Source organism: Centroberyx gerrardi, chromosome 6 (genome assembly GCF_048128805.1).
Source record: "Centroberyx gerrardi isolate f3 chromosome 6, fCenGer3.hap1.cur.20231027, whole genome shotgun sequence".
Lineage (NCBI taxonomy): Eukaryota > Metazoa > Chordata > Actinopteri > Beryciformes > Berycidae > Centroberyx > Centroberyx gerrardi.
Genome location: NC_136002.1, coordinates 5,940,124 through 5,963,024, shown reverse-complemented (window position 1 = coordinate 5,963,024; position 22,901 = coordinate 5,940,124). Strand labels below are relative to the sequence as shown.

The following is a 22,901-nucleotide window of genomic DNA, read 5'->3' as shown; positions in this document are numbered from 1 at the left end:
AAGTTCAAACCTGACAAAGGCATTTGTTGGACAATGGTCCTTATTAAAAAGCACAGTAAGGAGGTAGAGTGTGCGTGTTCTCCTGTATTATGTATATTTTCCATAAGTCTGCACCTTCTTAAGTGTCCACTTTCTGCAATCAGTTTTTTACTTTAACAACTCAGTTGATTATTTGAGTATTTGAGTCTCAACATAGAACCAATACCCTAACCACCACACAAACACACTGGGAAATGCGACATCCTTACAGGGAAAGAAAGGGGAGAGTATTTTCTTATTATGCAAATATGACATGTGAAAAAGCGAAAAGAGGCTCTGGTCTACCGGGTCTGGTCTGTGAGTGATGACGCCAAACAGAGAAACAGGGAACAGAGCGGTTGAAAGAGAGATGGAGATTCTATCAAAGGATCTTCTCTGAACACGGTACCATGTGACAGGCAGGTAGCGCCGCTGAAGACCTTGATGTCCGGCGGCATCCTTCACCATGAGAGGCAGATCAAAGACTGGCAGTGCTAAAAGGTGAGTGGGGAGCCTCAATACACCGAGGCCCCGAGCTTTGTTCAGAGGTGCTACGTGTCACATCAATAAATCATTACTACATTAACTTGGGACATTAGTGTAATTACTGTACATAAATGAGACCGTCACTGAGAAGATGGGAAGCCTTGATCATTCTGCATTGTATGTCACACATATGTATGTCATTGTATGTCAGATTTGGCGGGAAATCTGCCAAATTGCTTTACGACACATAGGGAGATTGCTTTACGGCACAAAACAGGAACCGTCACCTATGAATACTAGAATAAATTTAACATGAATTTACCATCACAGAATTTTGGTTACAGCGTTCTGCATCAAGGGGAAACATAATCTATGTGATGTTGCGCCCTGCCCACCCTTCCCCTACTAAAGATAACCTGTGATCCACAGTCGGCCCAAATCTGCTGCACCTCTGTCAGATGAAGGGCAGAGGAGACCGAGGCAGAAGAGGAGGACAAGTCCAAAAAAGAGAGATGGAACTATTGCAATAGAACATCCTACTGTCAGCCCGCTGATATATGACCCCCAGGTTGAATCTGCCAGTTTCTCATCCTCAATAAAACCCTGATCATACAGTATACTGCACCCAAACACCTCGTAAAGCAACACTTACAGTAATGATGGAATGATTTAAACCCTAATATGGAGGCGTCCTCCTGCTGTATGTGTGTGATCTGACCTGCAGAGGGCAGTAGAGGAGCTGCTGCAGGGCCAGCCGCTCAGGACGGAGGATGGAGAAGAGAGTGTGGAGAGTCTGCGCTCACAGCTGTACGAGAGGGAACATGCTGTAGGGTTTTCTCTACGTTACTTCTCTACTACACGCAGTTATTCAATTCCACATGAAGTCATATCCGGTGATGTGAGGGAACTGTATCCTCATAAAGCCTCACAACCACCAATATGAACAGTACCGCCAGGAGTTGATCCAAGATGAAGGTGTCCTCTTTATCCCATTCTGTCACAGTGCAGTAAACCCCAAGCGGCGGAGCAGAGGGTGTTTCCATCCAAGAGGATCTGTCGCTTTGAGCTGCCCATGGATTTCAGCCTGCTAGAGAGTAGGTACCACTCCCTCTCTGGCTGTAAAGTGCCTTGCTCAAGAGCCTATAGGTAGATAGACAATACAAGCAGCATTCATTGACTCTTTCCCTCAGCCAGTTCAGGGATTTGAACCAGAATCCAGCCAGTGTGGTTCTTTTTAATTGGAAACATGATGATGATCTTTCTGAATCTTCTCTTCCTTTCTCTCCATATTTTCATCTGTTTCTCTATCTTGATTCTCCCCCCCCCCCCCCCCAGCCCTCTCTCCCCAGCTGTACTTACAGAGCTTCTGTCGCGTCTGTGAGAGGAGGAGGAAACTCTACAGGAGGGTTTTCGACAAGTTTGACAAGGATCGAGACGGACTTCTGTCCCTCGAGGTCTGAAATTCAGTCAAGACGTCTCTGTCTGATTCTTTGCCGCCCAAATCTGGTCTTCATCTTGTGTAGAGAGAACAAGCAAATATGAAAGGAGATATCTGCTTCGAGGAGATGACAGTGTGAATCCTAACTTTGACCAATATATTAGTTTGGTAATTTGGGATTTTTCTTCAAATTTGGATATTGGCCTGTCAGTGTCGTCCACCTCTGTTATGATGGATATGATGCAGTTTGATTGAATACATATTCACTCTAGAATTGATCAATGCTGGTTGTCTATGGGAAGACCTTAACCTGAATTGATTCCATACAAGTATGCATCAATATATTATTATTAGTAGTAGTGTAGTAGTAGTAGTAGAATCCTGGGTTTCAGTGGAGAGTTTTAGTGTCCCATGATGGTCTAAATGTTGTTTCAGAGGCCAGGTTTCCACCCTGACAAGAATACGATTCTGGGGGAAACAATGAATATTTGACATTTTTTGGAACTTTTCGGCACAAAATAACCAATTGAACAAAAATATTGGCAATCAGAAGCTTAAATCCAAAAATACTGGGATCCTTATCAGCCTTCAAAACACCAAATTGCTCAAACCCTACTACCAATATCCATATTTTCTATTTCTTGACTGACATCAAACGTCCATCTGGCCTGACCTCCAGCTCCTGACCAGCGTCTGTCCTCAGCAGGAGATGCGGGCTGCCGTCAGCGAGCTGCATGGGGCTGAGGTGGACGCCGGGCGGCTCCTGCTGCTGATGGAGGTGGAGGAGGGAAGCCGGTTCGACTGGCTCCTAGTGTGTGCCGCCTGCGCTCTGTCTGAGAGGCTCTTCCACTCCCACCTGTGAGTCTGCAGGCACACATTTAGGCATTTAGCTCCGGCTCTCATCCAGAAACCAGAGTGCAACAGTAGAGGAAGCTTCAACTCCTAGATCGACAGAAACGACAAGCAGCCAGAATGAAGGAGGTCAAAGGTCAGGGACAAAATTCTTGTTTACTATAGAGTGATCATGTAAGAAGAAGCTAGAAGGGATTTCTGGAGTCAACACACACACACACAGGGCATGATCATGGCATGTATTATATTCACTCCATAATAAAACAGAATGCAAAAAGTGCCTTGGCTTCCAACGACATGGAAAAACCTCAACTGCAAATGTCTCTCATCTTGGCAGGACAGAGGACCTGAGGGAGGAAGAGGAGGATGAGGAGGAAGACTCTCTGGAAAAGGCTGATCTCAACTCCCTGCTGGTCAAGCTGAACGACTACTGCGTCCCGGCCCCGCTCACCAGACTGCTGACCACCATCTCCATCAGCTGCTATAGCAGAGGGAGAAGCTCCACTGCAGCAGCAGGGCCACAGCCATTATAAGACTGCGTTTGTCTCAGATGAAGCCCTAAAAATAGAGCACATTAATTTATTATTATGTTCACAGTCGCTAACTAGGATTCCAATAGCAACATCTGCTGTGTCTATGGCAACACTGTCTGCTTCGGCTGGTATGGGCTTTTGAAGTCCAGTGCCGACTGTTTTTGGGTTTGAAGCTGCTGATAGTTGATATTTTGTGCTGATATTCTGTACATGGATTCAGTATTTGTCCTAGATTATTCTTGTCAGAGTGTAAAAGCCTCTGAAACAGCATTTAGACCATCATGGGACACTAAAACTCATCATTAACACTGACGATGATTAAACCATATGCATGCATACTGTGTACTCCAATCAGCATGTTGCATTAATTCAGTCTTCTTTAAGGTCTTCCCACAGACAACCAATGTATTATTGATGAATTCTACAATAAACTTCAAACTCCATCATATATATCATATCAGAGCTGGACCACACTGACTGGATGATATGCAATTTTTAATGAAAAGCCAAAAATGCCAAACCAATATATTGGTCAAAGTTGCATGTTACAGTGGATTGAGGTTCCCTTGCTGTTCAGTATGCATATGTAAATAAGCTACAATCTGCCTCAGGAGCATAAGCCAATAATTACTTTGGTCTTCCCAAGACACAGCAGCAACAGATTCAACAGGACAGTTTTATTTCATTCATAACCTTGTTTGAACAAACAGTTCCATGGATTATATTCATTCACATTACACTGAAGAAAATAAGCACCAAAATCAATCTGTTGAGTTCTAAAGGCGGGGGACATTTGCTGAAATCAATAAACGCAAACACGTCAGTTTGTAATGTTTAATTTAGATTGTTTAATGTTAATTCCATGCTGTGTTTCAGTAAGAACAATACAGATTCCCCATCTGTGGCTCCAGTCAGATATCCAGTAGTACAAATCAGCTCCAAGTTACACATAATGAAGCAAAAAAAAGAAAAGAAACGAAGGAAACGGCAAAGAAACAAAACCTCCGAACCTAGAAGAGCTTTAGTGAAAAGGAGGGGAGAAGCAGCAGAAACAAATATTTGTCAACTCATGCAAGCACTGACAATCTGATTTTTTTTTTCTTTTTTTTTTTTTTAGAGCTCTTTGTCAAGAAACCGGGGGCCAAATCGAGACTTGTCTTTTACACAAGTGACAGTACTCCCAATGTTTATTAAAACCACCAGCTAGCTATAACTCAACCTTCAGAAATTCAGCATGTGTGCACAGTTACAGTATTTCAGCACAAAGTACAGTCCAAGGACAACTACAAAAACATGACAACAGAATCACTATGGTGTAAAAGTTAAGCACTTCTTTGCCCCACGTGGATATCGCGAATTTTGCCAACTTCTTCTGAAAAACTAAGTTAACAAAAAGGGCACTTTTAGTTTTTCGAATTGCCCATAAAAAGGTAAAATGATTCGCATCTGACATTTCACTAAAAACAGAGATAAAACAGCTCCCATAACTAATAGTCAACATATCAGTAATAAAAGTTAATTTCTGTAATTACATTAAGAAAAAAATTCTCAATACATCCAGCAACTGATAAAAATATTGAGGAAAAAAAAAGCAAAAAAACAAACAAACAAAAAAAAAAAAAATACAATAATGAAAACAAAGATAATATTTCAGAACCGCTTGTACCAGGAACGAAAAAACAAAATCCAGGGACTCTTTCTTTATCTTTGTCTTTCTAACATTGTATTTACTGTCTCAATTAAGTGGTATTTACTTGAAATGAATTAAAGGGCTAATAAAAAAAAATAAAAATAAAAAAAAAAATACGAAAAATAAACTTGTTAACTCCATGGCCCTGGTGGGTCTTGAAGCAGCGGAGGTGAAGGAAAAGGGAAAGAAGAGAGAGGGAGAGAAGATTCAAGAGTGGAGGAAGAGGATGGTGACTCTCGGGGAGGGAAGAGGAGTTGGGGAGGAGGGAGGGAGGAGGATGAAGGTGGAGGGATGAGGAGTGTGAGGAGGTGAGGGGAGGGTCTCAAGTTGTTGGCTGTTGGTGGCATAGTCTCACTGGGCCTCGTCCTCAACGTCTTGCAGCGCCTCTTTGTTCTGTTCTTCACCTGGTGGAGGACAAACAACAACTGTGCTCAGAAAAAAAACACATTTTCAAAAGACAAGAGGGCTTTCAAAGTCTGACAGTCTTATTTTAATACTATTTTTCCAGTCAAAACAGTGAGTGAGAGGCAAGGAGGGTAAGATTTGTGAGAAAAATCTAATTCACTCAAACACAGTTGAAGTCAAAACCTCGTGGAAATTCTATAATTGCTTTTTTTGCATCTGGATTAGGTTCAGACCGATATATTAGTTTGCTAATATATTGTGCCGATATTGGCCCTTTATTAAAAATTGGTTATCAGCAAGTCAGTGTCGTCCGCATGAAATATGGTGCAGTTTGTTTGATTACATATTTATTGTATATCTGATCAATACTACACTTAACCTGAATTGATTCTAATGCAACATAGTATGCATGAATATGTTATCATCCAGGCTTTCAATAGAGTTTTAGTGTCCCATGATGGTCTAAATGCTGTTTCATAGGCTTTTCTATCCTGACAAGAATAAATTCTGAGGGGAAACACTGAATACTTGTAGTTTTGGGAAAATGGTCAAAACTGAAATGACTGAATATCGGCACAAAATACCGGTTAACGGTAGCATTAGTCAATAAATATCTGCATGGGCCTTCAAAAACCCACATCGGTCAAACCCTAATCCTACACTTAATTTTCATCAGGTTGTGTCCAGTGTCGAGTGAACTATCAAATTGACTGTATGACCATATTACAGTCAACTTGATCAAATATGGTGCTCCGAAAGCTGACGGTGTGAAAGTGGAACAATAAAAAGGAGGAAAAAGTGAAAAAGCCAGAGTGAACCCGTTTGAAATTCATCATCAGTCAGTTCTCTACTACACAAAACTTCAAATGTAAACCACTTCAACTGAGTGTTCCCAACTTAGGCAGGTCAAGTATTGGCTAAATTTTCTTTTCCAAAATTCCACTCCTACCGATATCCAAAATGGAGGCCAAAATGGAGGCCACATGTATATAATATTCTACTGTACACATTGTCAAACAGTCTAGCATGCCAATAACATGACAAACCCCTGCTCCTTGATGTACATACAGGTTTAACAGGCAACCAGGTGAACACCCAAATGCTACACACACAATGCTAAACAGGCTGAGTTGAACTGAGCTCAACTCCCAAGAAACGCCATTTTCAACTGACTGCTGCTGGAAAGACCAAAGCTCATAGCCTGGTATCAACATAATAAATGACAAAAAAAACAATCCAACCAAAGGAGTGAGTGACAAAGCTGAGGAACAGTGGGTTGAATTAAACTATAAGTGAGTTAGTGTGGAGGAAGAGAATGCAGCCACACACACACACACACAAACACAGCAAGACTAGGGTGAGCAACACTTACAAAGTACAGTTAACATGGGAAATGAACAGTCGGGTTTGTTTCCTTTAGGACTCTACAGCAGAGGGAATGAGAAAGAGACAAGAGAGACAATGAGTCACTGAGAGATGAAGGTGGCGGTGGAGGTAGAGGACGCTCTACAACACGGCTGCTTTGAGAATGCAAACGGCTGGAGTGAATGGAGCATGGGAAAGAATGAGTAGAAATGCTGCGAGACGGAAAAGCCAAGGATTCTGGTTAGGTGGGACGGTTTTCGCTTCAGCACCAGAGAGATGATTCCAGCTCAGCGACTTGTACGCCAGTTAACCGACTCTAATGCTGCGACAGACTAGCTCTCTACCCGGGCGTTCACACTGTGAGCAACACCATCAACAAGTCACCAGAGGTCCTTTTGTTTGCTGGAGAGCTGAGCAGCCAGGGAGCTCGTCAGCTGAGGAAAGTTGGCCATGGCCGAACTTTCCATGGTTGTCGGCGTTTCCTTGTTTCACCTATGCAATTTTGTTTCAAGAACAATAGTTCCACTTGGCAAGTGCCAAATGGACGAGTTGATTACAGTCATTCAAAGCTTCCCAGTTCTCTGTAACTTTTATTTGAAAGACTACAGGAATAAACGTCTCAAAAAGAGTGTTTGGGGAACGGCCGCATCCATCGCTGGGGTCGATGATAAGCTCTGAAGTAATGTTATTGATTTTTTTGGGGTTATTTTCGATTAATGCCACCTAATTAGTTATTTCTGTTTATTTTCAATTCATGCCACTTAATTAGTACTTGCTAGCCAGCCATGTTAACTCATCAAAATGATGTAAGGTTATGAAAGCTGATGCCAAAGCTGCAAAAAAGCATCACTTGTATAGATACCTTATTTTTCTTGGTCAAAACCTGCAAACCACATAGATAAAGCAGAGCCTCTCACACCGCACACAATACAGCGACCCGTCAACTAAGTTGCTCACATTGTTAACGCACGGAAGAGTGTAGTTTTAGAGGTTTTAGGCAGGTAACGGGAGAAAAGTGAGGAGTGATGAGTTAGTAAATCAGCATGTCAGCATCTAGCCCTGGAAAAAGAGGATGTTGAGACAAAACTGGTAGCTAAAGCAAAGGTAGATAGTAAGATCTCAATGAGTATAATACATGAACACACTCATTATGAACGGGACCCGCGGGGTTAGCGTCTTACCGTCTCCCTGCATATCTGAAGTCCATAGTGTCAGGTTGTCACGTAACAACTGCATGATAAGTGTGGAGTCCTTGTAGCTTTCTTCACTCAGTGTGTCCAGTTCTGCGATGGCGTCGTCGAACGCAGCCTTCGCCAACCTGAGCAAACACAACAGGAACTCTGTTGAAGTCATCGTATACTTGGGGATTTAATATTTCTATTTTTGAGCAATTCTTGCTAGCCAGTGCTGATTATAGTGAAATGGTGCAGTGGGGAAGGGGGGGGGGGGGTGTGGGGGTGGGGGGGGGGTCAATGTTGGCAAGATGGTATTGTGAAGAACTGATTTGTCATAATAGAATAAATGCTGGCACAGCCACATTAAAAACCTAGCCTTAATCTTTCCAGAAATGTCTTTTTTTTTTAATCCATACTCAAGATTTTACTGATCCCTTTTAAAGCTGCAATATGCAACCATTTTCACATTAAAATGACAATGTATAAACAGGATGGGGTTGGGCGATAGTGTACATCCTCCCATCAACCAATCGTCATCACATATAACCACTGATCCCTGATGTATTCGTCATCGTGCCGGGGGAATGGAGAGGGGGCGCGCACACACACACACACACAGTGTGGGCCTGATGATTTCAACTGAGACGCAGAATCTAAATGCACTAGTAATCACGTTTTTACATTTTAAAATATAGTTTAAGTTTTCCCAGTCAAGAAAAAAAATGAACACGTACCAAATTTAATGCGCGTTTCAGTGTCTGTTTCCCACTTCTTAAAACTGATTTTCATAGACTTGCTTTTGGGTAATGAGCCTTTATTAATCATCTTTTTCCCCCCTTTAGCAGCTTACAGTTATATTTCTTACCTTGCTTTCAGTGCTTTTGCTGTCAATTGTCTGTTTTCATATTATTACACCTTTCTAATGCGCTTGTAAGTGCGTTTTGTAAAGTGCTACATAGATAAAGATCATTACACTCTGCTTTACCCCTGTAGACTAAACTAGGGAACTACAGTAGAGAGGGTGTATTGCAGAAACAGTGACCTGCAGGCACGGTCGGGCGAGTTGAGGATCTCGTAGTAGAAGACGGAGAAGTTGAGGGCGAGGCCGAGGCGGATGGGGTGTGTGGGCGGCAGCTCCGTCATGGCGATGTCGCTGGCGGCCTTGTAGGCCACCAGGCTGTTCTCCGCCGCCTCCTTCCTGTCGTTGCCTGTGGCGAACTCTGCCAGGTACCTGTGGTAGTCGCCCTTCCTGGAATTGTGGAAACAGGGGTTGCCGAATTCAGTGGACATTCATGCCTATAGTGGGTTTTTTTTATGTTTGTTTGTACTGTCATGATAGCATTACTGTTAAATTGTTCCGCTCTGATGGTCTTAACGGTGCCAGCAGTGCAAGTCTTCACATTACACTTCACTTTATACATTCTGCTATATTGCTGTAAAGTGATTTGTAAAATTCCCTGATATTCCCAGACTTCCCCAGAAAATTTAGCAAATTCCCCATCTGGAATACAACTCTCAGAATTCCATGATAGTCCAGGAATTCTGTGACCGGTGGGAATCAGCAGTACAACTGTGGTCCACCTCTCAACCCTTTCATCATCCACCATCCCATCAAAAATGACCAATAGAACAAGGATTTATCCACTATATGAATGTCTCAAAACATTAAAAAAAAAAAAAAAAACACATTCAAAACCTTATATCCACTTATCACTCTGTGTCGGGACTAGACCAGTTTAATTTATTCAGTCATTAACAGTTAGACCAGGAAGCTCTTACATTTTGTAGTAGAAGACCTTGGACTCTCCCGTGCCAGCAGAAGGGATTAGGTGCTTGTCCAGTACATCCAGAATGTCGTTACAGATTGACTTCAGCTCATTCTCAACCTGCCACCACACAAAAAAAAGGGACACGATTATTCAATCAGTAACCAGATACTGTTGTTTTAATGGAATAGTATGACACAAACTATGGCTTTTCAGCTGTCAAGTTAAGACCTATGTAGGTACATGTGTTTATATCGTTTGTGAATAAATTGGACTGTGTTCATGTAAAAAAAAAAAAATAATAATAATTCAAGATTCAATGTTTCCCCCATGTTTCTTATTCTTTGCAGGGTGGGGAAGCGTCTGAAACAACATTTAGATCATGTGACACTAAAACTCTCCATTAAAACCCATGCAGGTTGGTTAGCAGCTCCTTCAGGCAGGTTTCACTGCAGGTTTTACAAACTAACACCCCCGAAGCTGTTGAGTAAAATCATATCCTGACCTCCATAATATTGTCATTGGACAACAATGACTGGCCGATATTAGATTTTTATTGTAAGGCCCATTTAGACAATGTGGGATCTGGAAAATGCTCGCTGGGTGCTGTAATTTTAGGAGCGGTGGGTCCCCCAAGGGAGCCGGAGAACAACTCTAACGAAACGAAGATGCAACAGCAGTATTACACATCGAGTCCCATTAGGTCATTGACTGCAGTCCAACTGCCTCTCCCATCTCTCTGACACTCTCCGGCCTCTCCCAGAACCATAGCCAGCTCTTATTTCCCTTCATAAAAGCAGGAGAGAGTGCAGCACTGGCCAACTATGACTCAGATGCTCTCTGTCCGGTAGCTGTGCATAGTGTGTATTATTAATATGAGCTAGGATATCAAGGAAAATGTACGCACAAAGGCATCTCGGAGCAGCGGTGCCGTCTGATCTCTGACCCACCTTGTATATCTACCTTAAGTGATCTCAGATCGGCACTACGATTCTGAGATGCTTTGAAATTTGGAACATATTAGAGGCAAGGGGATCTAGTTTACAGTCACTCTACATCAGCACTCTTTCTGACAGGTACCATTTAAATACAAGTCCTGAGCTCCATTATGGTCATTTGCATCCTGAGCGTTACCGTTTGCCTGTATTCCCGGATCATCTTCAGTTTCTCCTCTCCGCCCTTGTTCTCTTCCCTCTGTTCGATACTGCTGATTATCCTCCAGGACGCTCTCCGGGCTCCGATCACATTCTTGTAGGCCACTGATAGTAGGTTCCTCTCCTCCACTGTGAGCTCCACGTCCATGCCTGCCACCTTCTTCATAGACTCTACCATCTCTGTTGATGAGACACGCAGGTATTATAGTCCTTCTTTTATCAGGTGTGGATGTGCACTGAAACATGTTTGGGACGCAGAAGGTAACTTTTCTTTCATTTTCATCACTAGCTGACACTCGGTAGCATAGAACAAAAAGTGGCCCCAACAGATTGCATACCAATAACTTGTCAGTAGACACAATTTTCATGCCCACCCACATTCCTGATCGGCTACAAAGTCTGCCCATTTGACAATTTGTGAAAGTGTGAATCGTGAGACAAGAAAGGGATGGCAGACAGGGAAGTGGAGTGAAAGAGACTGATGGAAAAGGGTAGAATAGCCTACATTCCTTCTGAGGGAACCTATGCTGTTTCCATTTTTAGGTGAGGGGAACATTTGATCACAATATGTTTTTTTTAATTTTATTTATTAGGCTAGATGCTATTTAGATAATGATTCTCATTGCCTAGCACCGTGAAAGAGTACAGATGACAAAGAAATGCTGTGAACCACCTCCTTTGTTGGCTGACCAAATAACATAAATGTTGAATGGAAAACAAACATCGAGTTTCATTCTAATACAAAATGCTCACCGTTTGGAAAAAGTAACACCTATTTCTAACAGGTGATGATGCACTGGCAATGGCAAATTTTGGCCAAACTGGGTGATGTTGAAACTTTGCTATGAAAGTATGCCACCAATCAAGCCTGGCAAAATCTAAAATTGATTTATTATATCAAATAATGACACATTACCAGCAAAATTAGCTCAACCTATATTTGTATCTTTATTTTTTCTACATGAATGTTTTGCTACTTTTTAAGTTAACTTGATGAACCTAATGGTAAAACCCATCGGCTGGATCCTGTGTAGATTTGAGATACTGGATGTCGTACTTAAGGTAATGATTGATTTTTCCAAAGTTGATCTAGGCTATGTAGCGTTTTAGAAATTAACCTTTCAAACGCACGTGATCATTTGATAGTGTTTTCACTGGTTAACATAATTAGAAAAGACATTTGCAAATACGAAAATGGGATCTGCAAAAGTTCCTTAATCTGTATTGATGGTGCGATTTTCTTCGAATTATCTCAGCATTACAGTATAGTCAATTTTATTTAATTCAAGTAAGGTTAACATGTAGCCAGTAAACCATAAATCACTCCGTAAATACACCCAGTTCAAATCCCATGAATGACTCATAAGCACAATCACATAACGTTACTGGGCAACGTCTAACGCCCTGTAACACTAGTAATCACCGGTGGCGAGAGCAGCCATCTAAAAACAGCCTCTGCAGGGCCAGTAATGGCATGACAGTCTGACAGGAGTGTACCGGAGAAAGGAAGAGGGAGTCATTTTCACCAATCGATCCGTACAGCCTGGTTGCAGGGGAACACCCCAGAAAGTGAACAGCTGCCCTCCCACTCCCACACACTGCTAACACATAGCAATTTAGCTACTAATCAGCTAGCGGTAGCTAACCAGATTAATAACGTCAATAGGCACGAGTAGAAACTATGCAAATTTATCAACGTTTGTTAGGTTAAATGGGAAGTAATGTGATACTGGGTGTTTTTGGTAGCAGCCTTCGTATACCTAACCAGTAGCTCAAGTGCTAAGTTAGCTAGCTAGCTAGCCTGGTGCAGGGGAGGCAACTCTGACAGCTCACGCTCCAGTAATCCGCCATTTTGTTATAGCCCCTTCGCTAACGTTAGCCACTGCCAGTCATAGCCAAACGGTTTCTCTGAAAAATAGAGACTGTAGTGTTGGCTACTAATGTCACGTCGGGTTAGTTACGTCCAGCAAGGGACATCTGCTTGGTTAACCACTAGCTAGCTAATAGATAGAGAGCATAACCATGTTAGCCCTCTAGTTAGCCAACGCTAACACTGCGCTACCTAGTTGGCCACCGTTCCGTTAGCTCGCCGAAAAAACCCCAGCGGCGAACATGTCCCACACAGAGTCAACCCTAAAAAGTGTGTCTTACCGTCATATCGCTCTGCCTGTTCGGCAAGTTTTGCCTGATAAACTAAGTCCTCCCGATCTCCCATTTTGTAACGAGCTGCAGGTAATGTAGCGAGCTATTTAAAGTGACAAATCTTTGGGAAAATCACGATGGTATGTCAGGTCTGTCGGCAGTTCCTAGAAACCAACTGGTTTGTTGAGTGGTGTTCCGCCCCACCGGCAGCGCTGCACTGGGATGGAGTAAAGATGGCGACCAGCTCCATCCGGGTAGTGCACATACGCACAAGAATCACTAGCCCCGATACGTTCCTTTATCTCTTGCACGGGGAGAACATTGCGCCAAACTGTATTGAAAATGCTGGCAATTTAATGCTTCCTTGCATGCTGGCAAATATGCATTACTCATATAACATGATGCAAGACAATTTTTTAAGCACTAGGAGCCACTCCTCAATTCGGCATGCAACAGATACACCAAGCAGCACAAATCTCAATACAATTCCACCCTTTAGAATGAGTTAGCATGTTATTCCCACAATCTCCTACAAAAATACACCGTGGAGGGCGTTACCGATCAGTCTGAACCAATTCTAAAAGTATACATTTTATCGAATATAATCGTTGCGTGGTGGAGTACATGTATGCCGAATTTAACATTTAATAAAAAGGTCTTAAGCCATGGCCACACTAAACTGCCAGCTTTTTTTTTTAATGGAGTGTGGCGTTAACTCTCCCTATTCAGGAGAGAACGGCACGTATCGGGGCCAGTGAATCACCACATACCACTCCCTCTACATACACTGAATGGTCAGGGAAATGCATTTGGAGATCCTACATAATATATATCTTTCTAATTCTACTATCTCTACATTTAAATATATAAGCGATATGCTACTTGTTTTTTGTTTTGCCATACAAACCGAGACCACCTTGCATTGAATTTTTCAATGCCCTTTTATGAATAAATTCAGGAAAGATTTTTTTTTCTCATACATATATTCTCTTTCAAATTTAGAAGAAGACTGGGATAATATTTCTGCAAAAGATATATTACTTTGGAAATCAATATAACTTCTCTCTTGCATGTTTTTAAACTTCCTTGTTATGTTGGGGAATATTACACAAATTTAATAAGTCATCTCCAAGTATTTTTTACTGGAAATAGAATTGCTTTACAAAGGGTGATTGGAAATAAGAAAAGTCATATAATGTTGAAACACTTCAGTCATGTTTTTACAGCAATAACCTAATTCCAATTTTCTGTGATTTTTGTTTAATTTATGTCATTTTTGTATGCAATTTTGATGTAATTTAATGCATTGTTATGTTCATTCCTGGCATATTGATAACACCTGTAATTTTTTACATTTGTCTTGGTCAATATTTTGAAAAAAATATCAAGCAGGCAAAACAGGGCGAGGACACTGGAAATGACCTCAGCTTAATATCACACAATACTATCTCAGAAATACTGTGCAATATCCCGTCACTGCCAATAACAATAGTAGACATGGGCAGTCAGTGCAGCAAGCAATGCAACTGTGAAAACCGGTTTAGTTTACAGTGCAGCAACCATTATGTTAGCAGCTTCAATAAAGTGCACACTGTGTAAATACCTGTTTGAGTACATACCTACTGTGCAGTAAGCCTAAACATAGTTACATAGCTTTATACAGGATTACTAAAAATAGAACATGAATGGTAACACATCTTATAGGATAACAAATTCTGTAGCTAAGCAACTGCCATGTGCTCTGTGAATGAAAAAGGTTATTAGTCATAATAACTAGATAAATCAGACTGTGGCAAACGCCGGCATTAAAACACAAAGGTTAGTTAGTGTTTTCATTGTCACAAAAACACACACGTTTATCATTTGTCATGATTTTGACTTTATTTACTATCATGTATATCTTAACACATTACATGCTACAGAAAATAAAAAGGTAATTTCAATCGTCTTGAAAGAATATAGTGTTATAATAAAATGGCACGTTTTGATATTAACACGATTTCCATTGGCATTTTGCCACCCCTTCCTTTTTATGAAAGGAAATGAACGACTTTATGCAGGGTTACTAAAAAATACCTCATGGTGGTATGATTGGCAACACAAATTATAAGATAACAAATTATGTAGCTAAGCACCTGCCATGTGCAGAGTGAATGGAAAAAGAGGCTTGGCATTGATCATAAATACACAGATAAAACAGATTGCGGCAAGAGATGATCAACGTTTCGAAACATGAAGGTTCGTTTCCTAGACCAGATTTTTTTTCCAAGTAGTCAGCCAATTATTTTTAATAGTAAATCTGTAACATGGGTCTGGAATATGGCCAAAGAATGATAAAAAGAAATGTGAAAGCAGGGCAAACATAGCATGTAAAGCACAGCTAAAAAGGTCATGGAATATGATGTGTGGGAGCTATCAGGGACCAGAAAAACCCCTGAAAGTATGAATACAAACTCGGTGTAAAAAAAACGGTAAGTGCATTCTGTTTCAAATCAAATTTCATCTCCTTTAATCTCATAAGTACTGGCATAATATTCTCCCCAGAAGAGCCTCACTGCTCTTAATGCTGTTACAGTGCCATCTAAAGGTGAAGCGGTGAGCTGAGCACAACACCATGACGTTCTTACACAACACAGAGGAACACCTTCTGGGAAAGAGCATGGCCGGTTCTCACAGATTAAAGTCAAAGCGGACTGGGTTTAGTCTAGCAAAGGACTAAGCTACACTTCTATGGTGTAGCAGCACAGTGTGGTGTAATGCAATGCCAGGCAAACCCGCTTACATCCAAACCAGTTTGCATCATGATAGGAGAGAGGATGATGATTGTCAGGTGTCAACAAGTGGATTGATTCAATCTCAACAGAAAACAACCTCTTTTGAAAAAAAAAATCGGAACTACAAACATGATCCGCTATTCTATTTGCCCGGCCTCTTGGCATATATGATCTGGCTTGAAGGTACGGTTATGTCTAGAAGTACATGGCGGGCAGAATTTAATAGAGAACTGGCAGAAGGGTATGACAAAATAGTACAAATCCACGCTGGCTTTGTGTATCATAAATGGATAAGCCTTTTAAATATAACGAAAGTATAAAGGTTACAGAGGTTTTAAGTGAGGCTGGGGCATGGAGGCACAAAGGAAAAGGAAGCTGATAGTCCGAGGTGTGAGAGAACAAAAGCGGTGCAAGGCGGCGACGAGAACATAAAAAAAAAAAAAAAAAAAGAAAGAAAAAAAAGGGCAGGTAGCTAACGACACCATTTTCAGTTTTCTTGCACACATTTGACATTTGAGATCTCGACGCGGAGAGAGAGAGCAGTCCATTTCGCTAAGGTATGTTCAGTGAACGATGGAGCGCGCCAACATGAGACTGTACTGACTAAGGTGGTGGACAGCCTACATTCACTCTGTTCGACTTCATTCATGTACATTAGACCCAGAATGAGAGCGCACGTGAGTCCGGCTACCCGTCACTCCCTCCGTCAAAACCGCTCCCCCCCCCCCCCGACAAAATGAGCCGAGCGCTAAAACCATATGAAGAGAACTACAAAGAGAACAGAAACAATAGTTTAGCATGTAATGATAATCACATAATACATCATTTCATAACAATATGTTCTTTTTTTTTTTTTCCTTACAAAAAAAGACTACTTGGTGGTACTTGGTCATAGGTGTTGGGGTGGATGGATGGGTGGGGTTGTAGTGAGCCCGGGCGGGTGGGGGTGTGGGGTGGTGGGGGTCGGGTTGAATGTAGTGTGTCTTCGTCTCCATCTCGACAAACAGTCTGAGAGTCTCGGGTTCAGTACTTGGGTCTGGTCTATGGGCGTGACGACAGTGACGCCACTCCTAGCTGCTGGTCTCCGCTCAGTTTTGTTTTCTCTGTTTGGGTTTGGCGGTGGGAGGGAGGGATGGGAGGGTTTTTACTTGGTCCTTGGTCCTCTCTGAGACGTCCCGATGGTCTAACACCGCTGCTGTATTTCCACCGGCCTCGCTGCCCTCGTCTCTCACAGTCTTTAGTTAATGCGCTCAGGTGCGTAGGCTGCCCCGACATCATGCTGCATTCACGTCCCATGAGAATGATGGTAGGTATGAGCGTTCTATAAACAAAAATACCATTCACTTCAGCTTTCAGGTGGTAAATACTACTAGAAAATACCTTCTACACCAGCTTACAGGTTGTTAGTTCTACCTGGGACACCAATTTCTATGATTCCTGAATTCAGATATCACCAACAAGGAAATACCTGCATTCAAGTGTAGGGAAAACGAACATTTTGTGATCTCAACTCTTAAACTACCATGACAGGACCCAACTACTAGCTGTATTGTTTTGTGTGTGGTTGTCAGTGAGTGATAGATTTGAGTTCCCATTTTACAGGGTTAGGGTTTAAAAGACAAGCTGATCGGGATCAACCAAAAGTCTGCAGAAAACTTCAATCAGAGCATCTTGGCGGCTTCCAACGAGACAAAACACACAAACACTTCCAACTTGTTGCTTTTCAAACTCCCGTTGGACGTGAATGCAGCACGAGCCGACCGCACAGCGCCGTGATAGTGGCGACGGATGAAGACGAGGGTGAAAAAAAAAAATGACACGCCGCGGGACAGTTATCTTGCTGGGCCAAACACAGGAAGGGGAAGTGGTGGAGCTCTTGTGGCGAGGAGGAGGCCAATGAGTGAGTCGACGCGTCCGAGGACTCGACCAGGGAAGATCCGAAAGGGTGCGGCCAGATCCGAGGAACAGGAGATTCAGCTCTGCTCGAGTTCATCTCCCATGTCCCGCGACAGGAGTATAGGACCCAGTTTTTCGGGAGGTCAGTTAAGAGGAGGAGGAGGAGGAGGTGGAGGAAGGGGGAAGTCACGATTATTCAGAGGGGAAGGAGGGGAAGCGGAGGTGAAGGGTGGAAATGGAGGGTGTGTCCGTTTCAAGGGTCCTACGTGGGCCGATTTTGTTCTCTGGAACTGTAGTCGGTGCGGGTAAAAGCTGGACCAGACGCGGGTGGGTGGGTGGGGGGGGGTTACAGAGTGGAAGGGGAAGGAAGGGGGGGGGGGGGGTTGGGCGAGGAAGGGTCTAATACTAGTGTCCAGGTTCGCGCCCCGGCTGTCCGATCTCAGCTGAGTTCGTCCTCGGGGTTGTGCTGGTCCAGCAGTTTGACGTGTGTGAAGGGGAAGTGGCCGCGCTTGCCTTTACATTCGCCCTCCCACTGGCCGTTGACGTTTATTTTGGTCACCTTCACCATGTCGCCCACCTGGAGGGAAGAAAGAGAGAGAGAGAGAGAGAGAGAGAGAGAGTGGTGAAATCTGTACAGCAGCAGCTCGGATTCATACTGGAGAAAAACATCATGTCACCCCTGTTTTAGCATCTTTACATTCCATACCAGTTACAGAACTGATTTTTAGGTTTTACTGATAACTTTTAAAAAGGCAGGGATGGTACCAAACAAAATCACAGACCTTTTAACCCCATATGAGCCAGCCTGGCTGTTCCAAAGTCTAGATTAAAAACAAGAGGTTCCTATTGGCTGTTCCAAAGTCTAGATTAAAAACAATGTGTTCTTTACCATCAGGACTCCTAGACTTTGGATCGACCTGCCTGAGGATCTCAGGCTACTAAATTGTAGCATCTTTTAAATCACTTCTTTAAACTGATTTTTATAGACTTGCTTTCATGTAATGACCTTTTATTAACTGTATTTGACCTCCTTTTTATGGTTTACTTTCTTGTCTCTTGCCTTTCATTGCTTTTGATTTTATGTTTTTATTTTGCTACTCCTTTGTAAAGAACTTTGTGACTGTTTTGAAACTTGCTACATAAATAATCATGCTGATGATTAGCAGATATATGCTACCAGAGGCATTGTTGTTGGGTGATACTAGCAGCACCTATCATTACAGCTGACCTGGACGGGGAGACGGGTGGCTGACTAAAACTGTCACTAAAACTGAGCAAACAAGGAATAAAAGACCATTTCAAGGTTCAAGCATACAGATTCAATGCTGTCAGGGGTCAGAAGCTGTACGGGAATGTTCAAAGATTGGGCTTTGACACTAACAAGACTGTGCCAGTTACGACTTGCATTCATCTTTATATCAACTGTGCAAGTGCCAGTATTTGCATGACATTCAGGATTCTTTAAATAGAGGAACTGAAATGTTTACATAGTGAACAACATGCAAACCCGACTGTCACAGAGTTATGGCCAGTTTGTAATTGGCTGCAGCCACTGCCCCAACTGTAAGATGTTGCAAACTTGTATGTTTCACATGTAGCATCTCAAGAGAATTACGAAAACTGGACAAAAAACAAGGTTTCAGCCCTTGGACTTGAAACTCCTACTAAGCTGGGGTGTGATGCCCAAGGGGCTAATGAGCTAGTATCCAAAATATTATAAAACAGTACATTACAGTACGTTAGTCCCATTTACTGAAGCTAAAGAGAGGTCTCCTTCACAGTTAGTGGGTTTTCTGAAGAAGACGAGACAAGGAAACGTGAGCTAATTATTAACTATTCAGTGCCGCCTTGCTGAGTCATACTACTGGCCTACTGGTTTATAGTGGGGAAAACAAACATCCTCACATAGGTCAATGCCAGAAATTATCAGCACAGGTGGGAGTGGTGGCACTAACTCATACAAATCATCCACCTCCCAGACAGATTAACTGAGCCAACTTAAAAATGTTTTTTGAGACTTCTGAGAGTTTCCCTTTGGTTGCAGCTAACAAATGAGCTGGACAGAGACAGAATAAGCAGCGGCAGCAGGCTCGTGGATCGACTCCACCCAAGTAGGAGGAGGATCCTGATTACAGGAGGCAACGCATGGATCTCTACTGTATAGGTATCCTTAGCAATGCCGTCCAACGGGGCAGGAGAGAATGACAAGAGAGCGCTCCGATTGGCTTTTCTCCTAGTCCCACTCCCGGCTCAGCTGGACTTCTGGCTTCACAGAGACTAGAGGAAATGGTCCTGTTCCCAAACACAAACTATTTCCTTCCCCCAACGACCTGCTCCGTGGGAGCCCCGCTCCCGCTTCCGGACAGTTTAACAGCCTGGCCACCGCGGCCAGGGAGGAGCGCTTAATAGCAGCTCTCACATCTGGGTACCCTCTCTCTTAGCCTCATTTTCATTATTAGGTAAAACCTGGGGGGCATGAACAACTGGCCCTAAATCAGCTGCTAGGCTAGTCCAGCAAGATGGAACTAGGTAATTAATAAACATTACAGACTGATAATACGCAGGTCAATCTGTAATGTGACTTTAATGGACTGATCTTGGACTGCAAAGGAGACAGATTATCTAGAAAGGCTAGCAGCGGGCAGGCTGAGCACTCTCTGACCTTGATTCCTCTCCTCTCCTCTCCGTCCGCGCTCAACAAACAGCGAAGAAGAAATAATCCAAAGCATTTCAAAAGCAGACCAGGAAAGAGAGGGAAAAAAGGATTTCTGAGTTGAGTCTTAATAAGCTTTATCATCCCGTTTCTTAAAAGGAACGGTCCTACATCCTTCCCCGCAAACCATCTCCTTTCCTCCAGTGCACATTCAGAAAGAGACCGAGAGAGAGAGAGGATGCATTGAGTCAAGAGGAAACACTTCATTAACGTGTCATCTAACAACATACACATCCATAGTTACCTCTAAGGCCAGGGCAGTCTTGTCATAGGCATTGGGCACCCTCTTCTGTATGGCCCTGGCATAGACAGGTCCGTTCTGGAGATTTGGGAGGGGGGTGGGCTGGGCGTACTGGCTGGGGTCCCCCAACAGGGGAGCGCCGGACTGGGTCGCAGAGCCGTCAGAGTTCCCTAGCATCCCCATGCCTCCCGGTGGTCCCCCGGGTACGCCGGGCCCCGCCGCTGAGCTGGGAGACGCCGGTCTGTACTTCTCCACGTACGGCACTGGGATCATCCCGGCTCGGCCTTCAGAGTTCTGGGCGTTCCACCACTGCTCCTCCGGCTTCTCTAGGACGCGCAGAATGTCACCCTTCCTGAATGGGAGGTCCTCCTCGTCGTTGCCGGGGAAATCGAAAAGCGCTCGGACGAACTCGTCTTCCAGGCGTTGTGGGGGGCCACCGCCGGGGCCGACGCTGTTGGTGCTGATAAAGGAGGTGTGTTTGGACTTGTTGATGGGTTCTATCAAGGTGGTAGTGTCCAAGTAGTGGATTTTATAGAACTCCAGCAAAGCAGGGAGAGCCTCAAACTCCTGGTCACCGATACGGAACCTCGGAGGGGCCAAACCTGGAGGAAAGAGGGGAGGATGGGCAGAGAGACAAAAAAAAATTTAATTGTAATTACTGAGCCAAAAGGCAACCTCTTCCACCATGTGCGATTGTGTGAATGTGTGTGATGATGGTGATTTCCAGAATGACCAGGAAGGATTTTTGTTTCCTTGTCTTAGCCTTTCTTTCCCCATCCATAATTATGGATGTTCTTTCCATCATAGGTCCACTTATTTATGAAAAAGCTTGAGGGAACGCTTCGACGAATATTTCACTATAATACCTGGATAGGTAAATGCTAGCCCCAATACGTGCCGATATAACGTCACGCCAAACTCCATTCAAAAATCTGTCATTTTAATGGTGCCTTGCTTGTTGGCAAAAGTGCACACCTCGTAGAACATGGCTTACGACTTTTTACGAATCTTGAGGGTCTACTGGTAGAGTCGGCATATAGACGGTCCAGCAAGCAACAGTTTATATTAATAAAATCTTAATTTTTAGAGCTGGTTCACACCGCCCACCACGGTGTATTTTGGTGGGAGAGGAATGTTGGGTTAATGCGCACCGATTCTGTAAGGTGAATTTTTATTGAAACGATGCATTGTAATACTGTATTGGATACTTGCCGAACAGAAGAGTGTCTCCTGAGCATTCACAAAACGTCTGCAGCCATGAGCTATTAGGTATGTACGTTTGCCAATAATCAAGGCAACATTTAATTGACAGATTTGTGAATGGAGTTTGGCATAACGTTTTCTCCATATGAGAGAACTGAACCGGGGCTAGCTTGGAAAATGCACACGTTATTGCGCATCTCCTCTGGTGCAAGTCATGCAAGAATGGTCACATCAGCATCTCCCGCTAATTCGTTAGGGATGCACATCCAGAGCCCCCAAACCCCCCGTTATCTTACCTGGGCCGGATTGTCGGTTGTTGCTGATGCTATTAATTATGTAATGCGAGACTTTGGAGTTCTCCGAAACCGAAAGCACGTAGTCGCCGGGGCTGGTGATGGAGTCCCGGACCAGAAACACCCCGTGTCTCTGCCCTTGCAACAGAGAGACAGCCTCCTGCCTACTCAACCGGCCCCAGTACCAGCTGCCACGGTCCTCTGCGTCAAAATTTCCGGCCATGTTCACCACTCCAAAGCCGAGGCTTCACCGGGCCTTCCCTTCTCTGCCTCCCCGTTATCCACAAGCGAAGCCTTCAACTCATACAAAAACTTTAGCGCCTAGAACACGTTTAGTAAACAGGCGACATCCGCAGCTAGCCGTTTGGTCATCAATTCACCGATACAGATCCGTAGCCACGAAATAAAAAGGACTCTTATTTGCCCTCCGGTCTGATTTCGACTGTCTTAACTATATACTGTGTTTTGGCGACAGAATTTCAGCTACAATCCAGCGACCGATGACAACTAACTTCAAAAACTGAAATGGCGGATACGGGAAAACAAAAAAGACCCCACTCACCGGATGTGACGTAGTGAATACTTAGAGCAGACATACCAGTGTCAAGATAGCCAGAACCTAAAACAGAACTTCCCGTTGGAATTTTCAAAACAATATCCATAATATAATATACTTTTATTAGGGTCTATTTTCAGCTGTGCTTCCCATACAAATATAAAATAATTATTTGACAGAGAACGATTTTTGCTGTTATAC

The 22,901-nt window shown here is 43.3% G+C and overlaps 3 protein-coding genes across 3 annotated transcripts; 1 reads left to right on the top strand and 2 right to left on the bottom strand.

Moving 5' to 3' along the window:
• Positions 1 to 484: 484 nt before the first annotated feature.
• Positions 485 to 3,656, top strand: LOC144539406 (uncharacterized). The gene is made up of 7 exons (XM_078284216.1): positions 485 to 519; positions 934 to 1,072; positions 1,229 to 1,330; positions 1,508 to 1,598; positions 1,840 to 1,958; positions 2,622 to 2,800; positions 3,132 to 3,656. Exons 1-7 carry the CDS (start codon positions 485 to 487, stop codon positions 3,325 to 3,327), a joined length of 861 nt encoding a protein of 286 aa, XP_078140342.1. The 3' UTR covers positions 3,328 to 3,656.
• A 491-nt stretch (positions 3,657 to 4,147) lies between these two features.
• On the bottom strand, positions 4,148 to 13,227 carry ywhae1 (tyrosine 3-monooxygenase/tryptophan 5-monooxygenase activation protein, epsilon polypeptide 1). Its single transcript, XM_071905130.2, has 6 exons — positions 13,034 to 13,227; positions 10,863 to 11,062; positions 9,742 to 9,848; positions 9,005 to 9,211; positions 7,969 to 8,105; positions 4,148 to 5,421 (listed from the first exon to the last, which is right to left on the bottom strand). Exons 1-6 carry the CDS (start codon positions 13,095 to 13,097, stop codon positions 5,369 to 5,371), a joined length of 768 nt encoding a protein of 255 aa, XP_071761231.1. The 5' UTR covers positions 13,098 to 13,227; the 3' UTR covers positions 4,148 to 5,368.
• Positions 13,228 to 17,733: 4,506 nt separating this feature from the next.
• crk (v-crk avian sarcoma virus CT10 oncogene homolog) lies at positions 17,734 to 22,643 on the bottom strand. Its single transcript, XM_071905142.2, has 3 exons — positions 22,148 to 22,643; positions 20,652 to 21,250; positions 17,734 to 18,271 (listed from the first exon to the last, which is right to left on the bottom strand). Exons 1-3 carry the CDS (start codon positions 22,365 to 22,367, stop codon positions 18,134 to 18,136), a joined length of 957 nt encoding a protein of 318 aa, XP_071761243.2. The 5' UTR covers positions 22,368 to 22,643; the 3' UTR covers positions 17,734 to 18,133.
• Positions 22,644 to 22,901: the final 258 nt, after the last annotated feature.

Coding starts and splice junctions, on each gene's coding strand:
- LOC144539406 (XM_078284216.1), top strand. CDS start 485: ATGAGAGGCAGATCAAAGACTGGCAGTGCTAAAAG. Junction 1,073..1,228: donor CGCTGATATATGACCCCCAG/GTTGAATCTGCC, acceptor TCTGACCTGCAG/AGGGCAGTAGAGGAGCTGCT. Junction 1,959..2,621: donor ACGGACTTCTGTCCCTCGAG/GTCTGAAATTCA, acceptor CCTGACCTCCAG/CTCCTGACCAGCGTCTGTCC.
- ywhae1 (XM_071905130.2), bottom strand. CDS start 13,097: ATGGGAGATCGGGAGGACTTAGTTTATCAGGCAAAACTTGCCGAACAG. Junction 9,849..10,862: donor TCCGGGAATACAGGCAAACG/GTAACGCTCAGG, acceptor GTGTGGTGGCAG/GTTGAGAATGAGCTGAAGTC. Junction 9,212..9,741: donor AAGGTCTTCTACTACAAAAT/GTAAGAGCTTCC, acceptor CCACAATTCCAG/GAAGGGCGACTACCACAGGT.
- crk (XM_071905142.2), bottom strand. CDS start 22,367: ATGGCCGGAAATTTTGACGCAGAGGACCGTGGCAGCTGGTACTGGGGC. Junction 21,251..22,147: donor CAACCGACAATCCGGCCCAG/GTAAGATAACGG, acceptor TCTTTCCTCCAG/GTTTGGCCCCTCCGAGGTTC. Junction 18,272..20,651: donor AGACTGCCCTGGCCTTAGAG/GTAACTATGGAT, acceptor TCTTCCCTCCAG/GTGGGCGACATGGTGAAGGT.